Source organism: Quercus lobata, chromosome 7, assembly GCF_001633185.2.
Source record: "Quercus lobata isolate SW786 chromosome 7, ValleyOak3.0 Primary Assembly, whole genome shotgun sequence".
Taxonomy (NCBI): domain Eukaryota; kingdom Viridiplantae; phylum Streptophyta; class Magnoliopsida; order Fagales; family Fagaceae; genus Quercus; species Quercus lobata.
Window position 1 is genome coordinate 6,645,031 of NC_044910.1, and position 15,070 is coordinate 6,660,100.

A 15,070-nucleotide genomic window follows, 5' to 3' on the forward strand; every position below is an offset into this window, starting at 1 on the left:
AATATTGCACTTCTAAAAAAATAATAATAATAAAAGTTGAGTTAGCAAACTTTTACTAGTTCTCATCTAAGTCTACCACTAACACCGTTTTTTTACTTACCACTATCAATCTGCCACATCAACAAGTATGAAAAATTTTATCAAACTTTTTCTGTCTATAAATTTTCTAAAAAAAGAAAAATTTTTACGTAGTTCATATTAATTAGTAGTAATTTTGCATCTAATACAAGATAATCAATTTTCGCCTTAGGCCTCCAAATACATGAAGCCACCCCTGAGGTGTGTTCAAATTACTTTCTTCAAGGTGATATATAATTAGCCCCTACTTTAAAGAGTTTGCTGCTGGTTTACAAGAAGTCACATATCTATGCAATAAAACCACAAACCACAAACTGCAAACAATAATCAATTTTGAATTTTTTTTTCCAAAGAAGTTCTTACACAAATTGTGTTAGGACAACTTGTAAGTTAAATGACTGTCAACAAGGATAATTGTTTTATGTTATTTGCTATCCCTATTGTAGGGTCGTCTTCTCGAGCCTAGGCCTAACAGATATGGGGTTCTAGCTCAAGGGACCCGAAACAATGAATTTATAGAGGGTGGGCTACAAAATTGGGTCTTAACAAAGTGTATACTAGCTAAACTTGGGCTATGCGACAATTGGGAGTAAGAAAATCCCCTTCATGTCCAGTAGATGTTCAATTCGAGGAGACATGGAGGACATATATCAGTCCCTACTCAAAGGCTATGGTTCTCACACTGCTCTTCTGCTCTAAATTCCTTTTTTCTCCATCCTCTTCTTTATGGGGACTTCCTTCCCTTATATAGCCCTCTTGAAGCCATCAGAGCCTTACAGTTGTTGATAATCTGGACCTTCACTTGAGTGCCTGTCCCATCAGACATCCCCGCTCCTTTCTGTGAGTTGTGGTAGCCAAGACAACACTGTTCACAAGTCCTCTCCACATTAATGTGGCCAGAAAAGTAGCTGCCATGCATTTAAAGTGGCAGCTGCAGCCTTTCCCTTGGCATACTACGCCTTCTTCCTTCTTACGGGCTTGTGGGACTCGTCCTTGCTACTAACGCTCGTAGGGGTGGATCCTTCCAGCAGGCAGAGTGCATGTTTGAGCCATATTTGGTACGTTCGAGGAGACATTTCTCCTCGGACCGCCTTTTAAACGTCTTCAGGCCTATAAGAATTGGGCCGGGAGCCCTTTTGGCACCCATGCCTTCTCCTCGGACGTGGTCAAATTTTCCTACGGGACCCAAGGCCCCCTGTGTGATCTTGGGCCTTTGCCCTTACAATAGCCCCTCAAAATTTCGGGTCTTTCCCTCTTATCCAAGGAGAAAAGGCGAGATTTTGACACTTATGGGATTACTTATTGTAAATCCTTGACTTACGCGTGTGGAGGTACAGCCTCACATGCCTCATTACTGCTACTGGTGTTTCGTAACCTATGAGGCGCTAATTATTGAGCTAGGCAGCTTTATGTCCCTCGAATCCAACGGTGGGACGCCTAATCAACGATTGATATTTCCTTAATCCTTTGGGCGGGAGTAAGCCCGTTCAGTTTCTCCCCGCTATATAAGGCTTCTGAGGGGAATTATTTCCATTTTTTTGAAAAAGCACTCAAACGTCCTAGAGCACTCCAGTACTTCCTTTTGCAAAGCATTCAAAACTCCACAGCCACTCCCTTGAAGATTTCTGGAGAGTTCTTCGCAAGGTCGAGAGGTTTAGGATCTTCGCTCCTGTAAGTGCTCATTTCCCGTATTACTTAGCCTTTCCTCTCTGCTGCCTTTCCCGGCTTCCTTTCTTAAGTAAACCTTCTTCGTATCACCTAGGGTTAGTAGGATGGGTAAGTTTGAGAAACTGGTAGACTCTCCGGCCGGTATGGAAGGTTTCAAGGCCAAATACCATATCTCGCCAGGAGTAGGTCTAGAATATTACTTCTCGGACCAAATCTTAACCAAGAGAAAGACGGGGCAGGTCGCCATTCCAATGATAACTTTCATAGAAGGAGGAATGACGATCCCCATGGGGAGGATAACTAGGGATTATTTGAGTGGTTATAGGCTGGCCCCCCACCAGTGTGCTGCGAACATGTTCCAAATTCTGGGGTGCGTAGATGCTCTGAACGAACAGATGAACCTCGGCCTCTCATGGCATGATGTAGTTCACTTGTACGAATGTCATTGCCTCAATGAGTTGTATTACCTGAAATCCAGGTCCGACGAGGTGAGGCTGATATCCTGCCTTCCCAAGTCCAACAAAGGCTTGAAGAATGACCTTTTGATCGTCTCCGGAGCATGGCATGACGGTCTTCACTGCCCAGTTAGGGCGGGAACACCAGGTGGGGCACTATAGGGTCAGATCCCTTGGAGGGGATCTTAGTTTTGAGTTTTTCTCTCCCTTATTTCGGTTTTAGTTTTGATTATTTGCCTCCTCGGACTAACATAACCCTCCCTTTGGGTTTTTGCAGACAAAGAACAAACAACTCCGCGGATAAGTTTGGTCAACGTCCAGACCCTTAACTTTCTCCTAAGGTCCAAAATCTTTGTGAGTGAGGACGGGCAACTGCGTATCACTCCTCTTATCTTGGACTACGAGCCCCTTTCTCACGCTTTTGTGGACGCCGGTCAAGCCATCAAGGCTGGAAGTCCCTTATTAGCTCGCATCGATGTTTCTAAATCAGGCTTTCTTGCTCCGAGAGACCTATCTCCAGTCCAATTGCCTGTTCAGCACGTTCTCCTAGAGGTAGCCGCCCTATGAGAAGGAGTTGACTTCTCGCATTCATCTCTTGAGGCTGAAATCGACCAGTTCCGCTTCACCGAGGAAGGAGAGGTGTCAACCAGGCTTGTAGAACTCTCAGATTCCGGCTCGGACATTGATCGTTTCTCAGCGACTCACACTCCTGGCCTGGTAATTACTCAGATTGACACTAGCCAAGAGGTTGAAGAGAAGGATATGGATCTGAAGCCGAGGTTCGGTCTGAGGGGCCTTTTATCCAACAGAAACAAGGGGCAGTCTTCCAAGGATGCCCCCAAGGAGCAAGCTCCAGCCAAGCTCCCCCTTTCTCTTCCTCCCTCCACTGACCCCGCGCTACAACCCCTTCCCAATCTGAGGCAGAAGAGGCCAGCGAAAGAATTGGAAGAGGGTGAGGTCGGCCTTGAAAAGGCGAAGCAACAGAAGAAGGGTAAAGAGCCCAAGGAAAAAAGAAAAAGGTCTGTTGATAGCCGAGATGAGGCGGTTGTGAAGAGGGAACAGCGCACCTGGTCCCCCCGCTTAAAGTTGGAAGGCGCCCTTATTTCATGGGACGCAACTCTCTGGGAGTCCCAACGAGGGCAGTCATCTTATCTCGCCGAGGCCCTACAGCAGCCCCTCCTCCTGCCTTGTGACATGAAGGGGCTTCGGGCTACTCGGCAACCGGATCTCTTCATGTCGTTGAAGAGAGACTTGGCCATGGTAAAACGGAGACTCCTCCTTGTTCAGTTTCTTTATTTTGCACTTGCCTATTCATTATTTTCTTTTAATGATTCTTCCGTTACTCCCGCGCAGGTCACTCAACAAATCTTCGTAGCTGAGGAGTGGGCCAAGAAATCTCGTAAAGATCTGAACACTGAGGTTCAGTCCCGCCTTGCCGCGGAGAAGGCTACGGGTGTCCTTAGGCTGGAAAAAGATCGCTTGGCTAAGGAGATAAAAGAGGCATTTAAGGCCCAAGACAGTGCTAAGGCGGGCCTTAAGACTACAACTAAGCAGGCCGAGGAGATGCGCCAACAGCTTCATATGTCCGAAATAAACCTTGCGACCGAGAAGCAAATGGTATCAAACCTCAAGGCAGAGCTAATAAAGACAAAAGAGGCTGCTCGCCTGGCTAGGGAGGTGGCTGAGGCTGCGGTGGCAACTTCCTACGAGCGCGGAGTGGTGGATACTAAGGCTAGGCTGACCGAGGAGGTGGCTACAGTCTGCAAGGACTACATCACCATGTCCTTGGGGGTAGCCTTGGACCGGGCAGTAGTTCCTGCAGACTTCGACCTTAGGAAGATTGAGAATATCTTCTTTCCTGAAGATATTCACGAGATTCCGGGCTCGGTTCCTCCTAAGGAGCCATTCTCTGCTTCGGTCACTGCTCTAGATTCCCTCATATTCGAAGCAAAAGGGAGGAATGAGGAGGTGTAGCCACCTACCAAGCAAAAGGGATGTTGTAGTGCAAGCTAGGGAGGCCATGTCCAAGCCCTCGGCAGGTGGTGATCATCCCGAGGCAGAGGTCCTTGCAAAGAGCTCAGCCCAAGATAAAGCCTAGGACATTAGTTTAGGACTTTTCTTGTAGTAGTTTCCTCTTCTCTTTCGTTTCCTTAATTTTGCCAATGTTTGTAAGAAGATACATTTCGAAGCCTAATGAATGATATGACTTCTATTTTGAATCTTGTTTTACTGCTTCCTTTTTACCTTTGTTATGAATGAATTTCGGGCTATATTACTAAACTTCTGAGGACCAACCGTTACTCGTAATCTAAGCAACACGGCTAAGTATGGATGAAAAAATAATAGTTAATTTCCCCCTAGCCTGTGGTCCGAGAAGTCATGCAGGACCTGGGTTCTGTTTAACACTTAGATAAAACTGCATCGAGGTTAATTTCCCCCAAGCCTGTGGTCTAAGGAGCCACATAGGACCTGGGTTCTGTTTAACACTTTGATAAAATTGTATTGAGGTTAATTTCCCCCCAGCCTGTGGTCTAAGGAGCCACGCAGGACCTGGGTTCTGTTTAACACTTAGATAAAATTGCACTGTGGCTAATTTCCCCTAAGCCTGTGGTCCGAGGAGCTACGCAGGACCTGAATTCTGTTTAACACTTAGATAAAATTGCGCTGTGGTTAATTTCCCCCAAGCCTGTGGTTCGAGGAGCCACGCAGGACCTGGGTTTTATTTAACACTTAGATAAAATTGCACTGTGGTTAATTTCCCCCAAGTGTGTGGTCTGAGGAGCCACATAGAACTTGGGTTCTGTTTAACACTTAGATAAAATTGCACTGTGGTTAATTTCCCCCAAGCCTGTGGTCTGAGGAGCCATGCAGGACCTGGGTTCTATTTAACACTTAGATAAAATTGCATTGTGGTTAATTTCCTCCAAGCCTGTGGTCCGAGGAGCCACGCAGGACCTGAATTCTGTTTAACACTTAGATAAAATTGCATTGTGGTTGGCACTAAGAATACAAACTTTCATTAATAATAGTACATTTTCAGGTTATTTACATTTCAAGGAAGTGGTACCACATGTTCATCCAAATCTTCCAAAAAGTAGGCCCCTATGTTGACCACTAAGGTGATACGATATAGGCCTTCCAAATTTGGTCCGAGCTTTCCCCACGCGGGATTTCTTGCAGTGCCCAGAACTTTCCTCAATACCAGGTCCCTAGGTGCTAGGGGTCTTAGCTTCACCTTGGCATCATAACCTTGCTTGAGCTTGTGCTGGTAGTAGGCAAGTTGGACCATTGCTCTCTCCCTTCTTTCCTCGATGAGGTCTAAGCTTTTTTTTTTTTTCAGCAGCCCATTGTTAGCATCAGGGCAAAATGTGTTGGTCTTCAGTGTTGGGAAATTTGTCTCTAGAGGAATGACGGCCTCAGCTCCATAGGTCATTGAAAAGGGGGTCTCCCCTGTGGACCTGCGTGGCGTGGTGCGGTACGTCCATAGGACATAGGGCAATTCTTCTCCCCACCTTCCTTTCGCGTCATCTAACCTCTTCTTCAACCTATTTACTATGACTTTGTTGACGGCTTCGGCCTGCCCATTGCCCTGGGGATAAGCCAAGGTGGAGTATTTATTCATAATTCCCCACTCGCTGCAATACCTCCAGAAAGATTTACTATCAAACTGGAGACCGTTTTTCGAGATTAGGGTGTGAGGGACTCCGAACCTCGTGACAATGTTCTTCCAAATAAATTTCTTAGCATCTACATCTCTAATATTTGCCAGCAGCTCTATTTCAACTCATTTTGTGAAATAATCCGTGCCGACGAGAAGGAACCTTTTGTTCCCCACTGCTTTAGGAAATGGTCCTAGGATATCTAGGCTCCACTGCGCAAATGGCCAAGGGCTGGACAGCGGGTTGAGGATCCCACCTGGTTGATGTATGTTTGGGGCAAACCTCTGACATTGGTCGCACTTCTTCATGTATTCGAGCGCCTCTTTTTGAATACTCGGCCACCAATAACCCTAGGTTATGGCCCTATGGGATAAGGATCTACCCCCTGTATGGCTCCCACAAATCCCCTCGTGTAACTCTTCTAGGATAAGCTCCGTGGCATTTGGGTGTACGCATAACAAGTATGGTCTGGAAAATGAGCGCTTATACAGTTTCAAATCTTCGGACAGCCAGAATCGAGTAGCCTTTCTCCTAATCTTGTCGGCCTCGCTCTTCTCTTCGGGTAAGACATCCTCCTTTAAAAACAGTACTATAGGGTCCATCCAGCTAGGCCCTGGCCTGACACTGTGAACACGCATCGACCCGGTTTTCATCATCGAGTGCCTGTGGAGATCTTCCACAAGTATAACTCAAGGTAGGCATTGGGCCGAGGAGGTGGCTAAAGTGGCGAGAGAGTCAACATGGGTGTTTCCGCTCCTGGATACATACATTAGGCTGAAAAAGTTAAAACATGCCCGTAAGCACTTGGCTTGGACAAGGTATTCTTGCATTCTTTCATCCCGTGCCTCTAATTCCCCATTTACTTGTCCTACAACAAGTCTTGAGTCTGAGAGCATGTTTATGGATTTCCCGCCCAGTTTCTCAACCATAGACATTCCATCCAATAGTGCCTCATATTCTGCCTTGTTATTCGTGGCCGAGAAGCCCAGTCTTAGTGATTTTTCGATGGTAATCCCCTCGGGAGAAATCAGGACGTGCCCTACCCCAGAGCCTCTTCGATTGGCCGCGCCGTCAATGTATGCTTTCCAACAAATGGGCTCTTGCTCAGAGACTATGCCGACCAGTTTTTCGTCTGTGCTCAGTGCCCCTCTCCCTTCTTCTGGTGAGGGCTCGGCAAACTCAGCTACTAGATCTGCGAGGACCTGGCCCTTTACAGCGGTGCGGGGCATGTATCTAATGTCAAAGGCGCCAAGAATGGTCCCCCACTTAGCTATTCTTCCTGTGTAATCGGCACTACGGAGTATTGATCTGAGCGGAAGTTGGGTTAATACAACAACGGTGTGTGCCTGGAAATAGTAGGGGAGCTTTCGCGTGGCTTGTACGTTTGCCAGGACGGCCTTTTCCAGGGGGAGGTATCGGATTTCTGCTTCATGTAAAGACTTGCTCATGTAGTAGATAGGCCGTTGTGTGCCATTGTCCTCCTAGATTAGCACTAAGCTCACTGCGTGAGAGGCCACAGTAATGTAGGCGAATAGAACCTCGTCGGCTTCGAGGCTGGACATGATTAGCGGCCGAGACAGATACTCCTTAAGCTGCTGGAAGGCTAAGGCACATTCTTTAGTCCACTCGAACCCTTTCCACTTGTTTAATAAGAGGAAGAAAGGTCTGCACCTGTCCGCCGAGCGAGAGATAAAACGGTTCAAGGCGGCGACCATGCCGGTGAGCTTTTGAACTTCTTTGGGGTTTTGAAGAGGCTGCAAGTTGTTAATAGCTCTAATCTGGTCAGGGCTGACTTCGATACCTCTATGGGTCAACATATAACCCAAAAATTTCCTTGATCCAACTCCGAACGAACATTTGGATGCATTCAGGCGCAACCTGTATTTTCTCAGAATTTCAAAGATATCACTGAGGTCTCTCACGTGATCAGACACCAACTTGCTCTTCACCACCATGTCATTTATATAGACTTTGATGCTCTTGCCCATTTGTAGTTCAAACATCCTAGTCATCATCCTTTGGTAGGTTGACCCGACGTTCTTCAATCCAAAGGGCATTATCTTATAGTGGTAGTTTTCGACGGGGGTGATGAAAGCCATTTTTTCCTGGTCGTTGGCAGCCAGGGGTATTTGGTGGTATCCTTGAAAGGCGTCCAAGAAGCTCATTCGAGAGTATCCCATGGTTGAATCCACTAATCGATCTATCTGAGACATTGGGAAAGGATCCTTCGGGCAGGCCTTATTCAGGTCTGTGAAGTCCACGCAGATTCGCCATTTTCCACTCTTCTTCTTCACCATAACTGTATTAGCCAGCCATTCGGGTAAAAAACTTCTTTGATAGCCCCTGCTTTCTTTAATTTTATCACCTCCTCCCTTACCGTGTCTGCATGTTCTTTCGACAGTCGTCGAGGAGGTTGTTTCGTAGGAATCACGGCCGGATTAACGTTAAGATGGTAGCAAATGAAATTCGGATCGACCCCTGGAGCCTCGTAGGGGTCCCATGCAAACACGTCCACATTTTCTCTGAGAAAACCAATCAGCTTTTCCTTCTCTTGGGGCTACAGTTTTGAGCCAACTTGAAAAAATATTTCCGGATCGGAGCTTACAAGAACTCTTTCCAAATCCTCGCAACTTGCCCTTTCGGTGAGTTCCCCACCACCCGGGGCTAGGGCTGGGGTCGTTAATTGCTATAACTCCTTCTCAGTAGAGGTGGAGGGCTCAACACCTAGTTGTCGCGAGATAGCGGACACCATGCATTGTCGGGCCATGGCTTGGTCCCCAATCACTTCTTTGACCTAACCCTCCGATGGGTACTTCACCTTTTAGTGTAAAGTTGATGATACTGCTCCTAGGGCATGAAGCCATGGTTTGGCTACAATGGTGGTATAAGACGAATATGCGTCTACCACTATGAAGTCCACCTCCACTAAGTCTGAGCTTGTTTGAATGGGCAGCCTAATCTGGCCACTCGGAGTAACAGTTTTTCCTTTGAAACTCACTAAAGGGGAGTTGTATGCTGTCAAGTCTTTTGGCCTCAACTTCAGCCCTTTGTACTAGTCGGGGTACATTACCTCCACGGCGCTGCCCTGATCAACTAGCATTCTCTTCACGTCATATCCCCCAATCCTGAGTGTGACGACTAGAGCATCGTCATGGGGCTGGATGGTTCCAACTTTATCCTCATATGAGAATTTGAGTATGGGCGATGCCATCCCTTTGGCCCTCTTAGACTCCCGGTCGTCAGTTCCAGCGGGGAGTCGAGCCACTGACATCACTCTGGTAGGATGGGAGCCGGTTCTTCCTAGAGCAGCAAGAATGACATTTATCGTGCCAATGGGCGGTCTTAGGGTGCCTTGCCTTGCCTTGACACTTGTCTGCTCTTGTTGTCCAATGGGATGATGCAAGAGGTGCCTAAGATTTCCCTCTCGGACCAACCGGTCCAAGTAGTTTTTCAGGTTTCTGCAGTCATTGGTGGGATGGCTCGGTTCTTGGTGGTATTCGCAATACAGGTTTTGGTTACGTTTTGTAGGGTCGCCTGCCATTTTACTTGGCCATTGAAAGAACGGTTCGTTCTTGATTTTCTCTAAGATCCTATGTAGTGGTTCTTGGAACACAGCATGGACTGCCTGTGCCCCGGTGGATACTGACTGCTCCGAGTATTCTCTTCTCGGTCGGCTACTGCTGTTAAATCGGTCAAACCTGAAGTCCCTCCTCTCTTGAGGGAAAACCTTCGCTTTGCCATTTCTCGTCTGTTGGTCCTCTTCGACTCTCTTGTACTTGTCAATTCGGTTTATGAGTTGGCGCACGCTGGTGACTAGTTTCCCAGTCAGGGACTTCCTCAAACCGTGCTCTGTCGGCAGACCTCTCTTGAATGTACTGATGGTGACGTCATCGTAATTTCCCTCTATCTCGTTGTACATCTCCCAATACCTATCCGAGTAGGCTTTCAGGGTCTCCCCTTCTCACATGGACAAGGACAGGAGGGAATCAAAGGGCCGAGAAACTCTGCTGCTCGTTATGAAGAGAGAACCGAAAGCCTATGTTAGCTGCTTAAAAGAATTTATGGAGTTTGGCTTGAGATTGTCAAACCATCTCATCGTCATAGGTCCCAAACTAGACGAAAACACTTTGCATATCAACGTCTCGTCTCTGGAATGGACGGCCATCCTCTGGTTAAACTAGCTTACATGCTCTATGGGGTCCGTCCGACCATTATAGATGGCGAAAGTGGGTTGGTGGAACCGCCAAGGAAGCTCAGCTCCCTTTATCTTGCGCGTGAAGGGTGACTGAGAGATGCGGTCAAGGGCCTTACTCATGGCGTCGTTTGATAGGCCCTTGTAAGAAGGACTTCTGTGGCTGCGTTTGGGAGGTTGCTCTTCCTCGTAGGAGAAGGTTTCACTTGGTGAGGTTCTCGATCTTCGCCTGTACTCATTGTCCTCTTCATCGTTAGTGTTCGGACTGGAGGAAGGACGCCTTCGTTGCGCTTGGCGTAACTTCTTCTTCAAGTCATCGATTTCTTGCTGTAGAGCCCTGTTATTGTTCCGCTTTTGGGATGCGTGGCCTTTCCTTTTCGAGCGACTTTTGCTCGTGTGAGAGGTATTTACGCTACCCTCTCGTCACTTGTCTCGATCTCTTTCCCGTTCGAGGTTCAAAAAGTTGTCCTGCCATTGGGAGTTTGCATGTCCCATTTGGCGCGAACCCGATCCTTCCATCTCTGACGGTCTCACTTGCTGAGGCACAAGTTCTCCCCACAGATGGCGCCAATTGTAGGGTCGTCTTCTCGAGCCCAGGCCCAACAGATATGGGGTTCTAGCCCAAGGGACCTGAAATAATGAATTTATAGAGAGTGGGCTACAGAACTGGGCCTTAACGAAGTGTATACTAGCTAAACTTGGGCTATGCGACAATTGGGAGTAAGAAAATCCCCTTCATGTCCAGTAGATGTTCAATCCGAGGAGACGTGGGGGGCGTATATCAGTCCCTGCTCAAAGGCTATGGTTCTCACACTGTTCTTCTGCTCTAAATTCCCTTTTTTCTCCATCCTCTTCTTCATGGGGACTTCCTTCCCTTATATAGCCCTCTTGAAGCCATCAAGGCCTTACAGTTGTTGATCATCTGGACTTTCACTTGAGTGCCTGTCCCATCAGACATCCCCCCCTCCTTTCTATGAGTTGTGGTAGCCAAGGCAACATTGTTCACAAGTTCTCTCCACATTAATGCGGCCAGTTCAGTAGCTGTCATGCATTTAATGTGGCAGCTGCAGCCTCTCCCTTGGCATACTACACTTTCTTCCTTCTTACGGGCTTGTGGGACTCGTCCTTGCTACTAATGCTCGTAGGGGTGGATCCTTCCAGCGGGCAGAGTGCATGTTTGAGCCATATTTGGTACGTTCGAGGAGACATTTCTCCTCAGTCCGCCTTTTAAACGTCTTCAGGCCCATAAGAATTGGGCTGAGAGCCCTTTTGGCACCCATGCCTTCTCCTCAGACGTGGTCAAATTTTCCTACGGGACCTAAGGCCCCCTGTGTGATCTTGGGCCTTTGCCCCTACACCTATCATGAGTGTCCACATGAAAATTTATTTATTTATTTATTTTCTATTTGGATTTTTAATTGAAATAATTCAACATTTCTTGCAAGTAATAGTTTATCTATTCATCTCTCTCATTCAGAAAGAATAATAATAATAAAAAACTCAACTGAGCTTAGCCACAGAAATGAAGATAATACCCTCTCATTACTCAAACAGCTGCCACGACTTTTGTGCAATGACGAGGATGTGGCATTAATTAAGTTGATGCATTTGACCATAGGCAATGCAACTGATGCCTTGCACTGTATTAATATTGCATGCTGCAAATTAAAAAGAGAGGACCGAGAGAACTGTGTCTACTGCGACCCTGCTTTGCAAAATTAGTAGATCATAACATATATAGGCCAGACACGTGTGAATTTGGATGAAGTATATATTAATCTTTAAACTTTATTACATATAACACTTAAACACTTATCACGCACAAACTCTGACACAATTATTTCCATTCATCAACACACAATTATTTTGTATTTGCAAGAAAACAACAATACCAAGTTAAACAGATTAAAAAGATGACTCCGAATGGGAAAACCCATGGAAATCATGACTCGTATAACAATAATGCTAGTACTACACATTTTTACACATATTTTGTCACAACTGTAGTATGTGATAAGTTATGAATGGTGGAGAAAAAATAGTGAATCCATGTAATACAGTAATGATGACAAACAACCATTCATATTATAACATATAAGAAAGTTGTGACAAATTGTAGGTGAAAGTGTGTGGTACTAATTATTTTTGCTCGTAGAATCCATAAGGCCTTATTATTTGGAAACAGTGGTCTGAAAGGCGTAGAAACCACGTAATTCTCGGCTAGCTAGACACATTTGGAAAGAGAACAGCAAATAAAATTTTAGCTTTTGCATATTTTGTCTGGTGTCAATTTCTTGCATAAGTTATCGCAGGAAGAGTCGACAGCATACCAAGTCTGAACGATAGTTAGAGCAAGTACTAACAATGCGCCAAAGAAGGCCGTGAGCGTCCAGGGACTACTGAAATGTTCGTGAAAGACTTGAGCTATCCAGGTCCTACCCTGCTTCTTGTAGAGGTTCTGAATTTTTCTTTTGACATCACTGTATATTTCGATGTTAGGCACCGAGTCGGTACCTATCTCATTGAAGACTTGAGCCACTTCATCATCGCTGCCAAGGTAGTTGTAGAGTATTCCTGCATTCCTTAGCATCTTAACATCGCTGGGTTCATCAATCAGTGAATCGAGGAAGGATATGTAAGAGGTGATCTCAAAGTCATTTTGGAAATCTAGACACATCTCGTAGGCTATCAAGTTCAAGAACTTTGGCCTTGTTGAGTCATCAACAGTTATTGGTGGAAGCCAAAGGTATCCCAAACAACCGTTTAGTAAAAAAAATGTCCCTCAAGCAACTATTTTCCTTTTTGGTTCGTTCCACAAGAATACCTGCTGCTCGAAGCTCCTGAACATTGCGATAGGACTGCCCTGCAGTTTTGCCTTTCTCATTTGGTTTCTCTCTGTTGTTTCTTCGTTGATGATTATACAAGAGACGTGTCCTCAGAAGATCGAGAAGATGGATGGGGTCCTCTTGTCGCTTTGCCTTTGAGTGAAGGCTTTCTTCTTTTTCTATTTCTGAGTATTGCGAGCAACGCCACGACAACGAACTTAGCCATTTCCAGCTGAAAATTGCTGATTGATCGTCTGGAGGTGGTGCCGTAACGAGATTTTCAATGTAAGTGTCAATTGATTTCCCCAACTTGTCTTCTTTCGCACTCCAGGTCATCAACCAATTGAGCAGACGATAGGGAAGCTGGTTCTCAAGCAAAAACAAATCCTGTTGGGTAAAGGCTAAGCTGTCGGGTTTTATCTTCAACACTTCGAAGCTGTTGTTAGCTGCGCAGTCTATGTATTGTAGTATTGCGCAGCCGTCCACCAACAACAACCAAATGAGGTCCTCATCCTTATAGCCTTCGATCACTTCCTTCTCGAAGCACTCCTTCAGTTCCTTGATCTTTTCCCCAATCTTCTTGTACAAATCGTTTATCATCTCTTTGCTACCTTTGACGAACTCACATGTCAACATAAGCTTGTACTTCTCTCCTAGCTTGTACTTCTCACTACCATAATGGATAGGACCGAGTGATACTGCTCTTGGCTCATAGAGCTTCTGGAAATCCTGGTGATCTCGCAGCAAGAATATAACCTTTTGTATCTTTGGTGGTGAGGATGGTGTCAAATTTTTTCTTGCCTCCATTACTGCATCAATCCTTGCCTCCAGGTCAGATTCAATAGAAATGCTGTACGTCTGGGCGTTCTCAGTGACACCGCTGCTTGTTTTGCCGCCTTCTTTTCTGAAAAAACCCTCCATAGAAACAACATGCTCCTTCCCGGCCATAGCAAGTTTGCACCAAAGAAAGAGAATTGAATTTAATTTGTAAGTTTACTGTCCTTCCTCGTATTTAGTTTACTACGTGGAAACTTTAGCGTGAGAAATTTGGGGCTCTTGCTCTTATTTGAATGTAGAAACATTCCTAAACTAACTAGTTTTTATGATGAATAAATATACCGGGATTGGAATTTAAAATACAATATACTAAAAAATACAAATAAAGGAAATGAGTAGGGGTGTGCATGGGTCGGGTTGGGTCAGGTTGAGGGGATTTTTTGATCCAACCCACCATGGTGGGTCAAAAAAAATTCAACCCAACCCAACTCAACCCATCACTTAAGTCCAACCCAACCCAACCCAACCCACATGGGTCGGGTTGGGTCGGGTTGAATCCATAGATTTGACAATTTATTATTATTATTATTATTATTATTATTAAATTAAAAAAACTCAAATATTAGTATCAATGTAATTTCTTAAAGGCAAACAACACTAATAACTAAACAACAATAGTAATTTACTAGGGTTTGTTTGAACTAATTGACTTTTATATAAGATAAGAAGAGCTGGTTATTTTAAAATATTTATTAATTGTATAGTATATTTTATTTTATATATATATATATATATATATATATTAAATTAGTATTAGTAGGAGGAACTGAGGAAGTGTTGCTCTACAGCTAGTTTTTTTTTTTTTAAATTATTATATATATATATATATATATATTACAAAAGTGCCCTAGAGCTGGTTTTAAAAAAATATTAAATATATAAAATATTTTAAATATATAAAATATTTTAAATATATATTAAATATGAGTGGGTCGGGTCGGGTTTGACGGGTTTGTAATTTTATGACCCAAACCCAACCCGACCTACTATAAAAAAATTTTTGTAACCCAACCCAACCCACCAAGCCCTAAAAACTGACCCAATTCGGCGGGTTGGGTTGGGTCGGGTCGGGTTTGACAGGTCGGTGGGTTTTCTGCACATCTTTAGAAATGAGACTCTGCTTATCACTTTCATTAACATGGTACACTTTTTTGAATAGGAAAAATTATTTGTATATATAAATAGTACAATCTACACTTCAGATGTTTTTTTTTTTGGAGAAGAATCTACACTTTACACTGTATAGTTCTTTATTCCTTAAAAAGAAGGTTTATGCTATTTACTAATATACCAAGTTGGGGATCAGTGTGTCCGTGTATATATATATATAAATATTGAAAGTTCAATTAGTGTATA

At 44.8% G+C, this 15,070-nt stretch overlaps 1 protein-coding gene and 1 pseudogene across 1 annotated transcript; both read right to left on the reverse strand.

The window, feature by feature from the left end:
* Window positions 1-8,912: 8,912 nt before the first annotated feature.
* On the reverse strand, window positions 8,913-9,779 carry LOC115951472. Its single transcript, XM_031068673.1, has one exon. The coding sequence runs from the start codon at window positions 9,777-9,779 to the stop codon at window positions 8,913-8,915; it is 867 nt and encodes a 288-aa protein (XP_030924533.1).
* Window positions 9,780-12,228: 2,449 nt separating this feature from the next.
* Window positions 12,229-13,825, reverse strand: LOC115951473 (annotated as a pseudogene).
* Window positions 13,826-15,070: the final 1,245 nt, after the last annotated feature.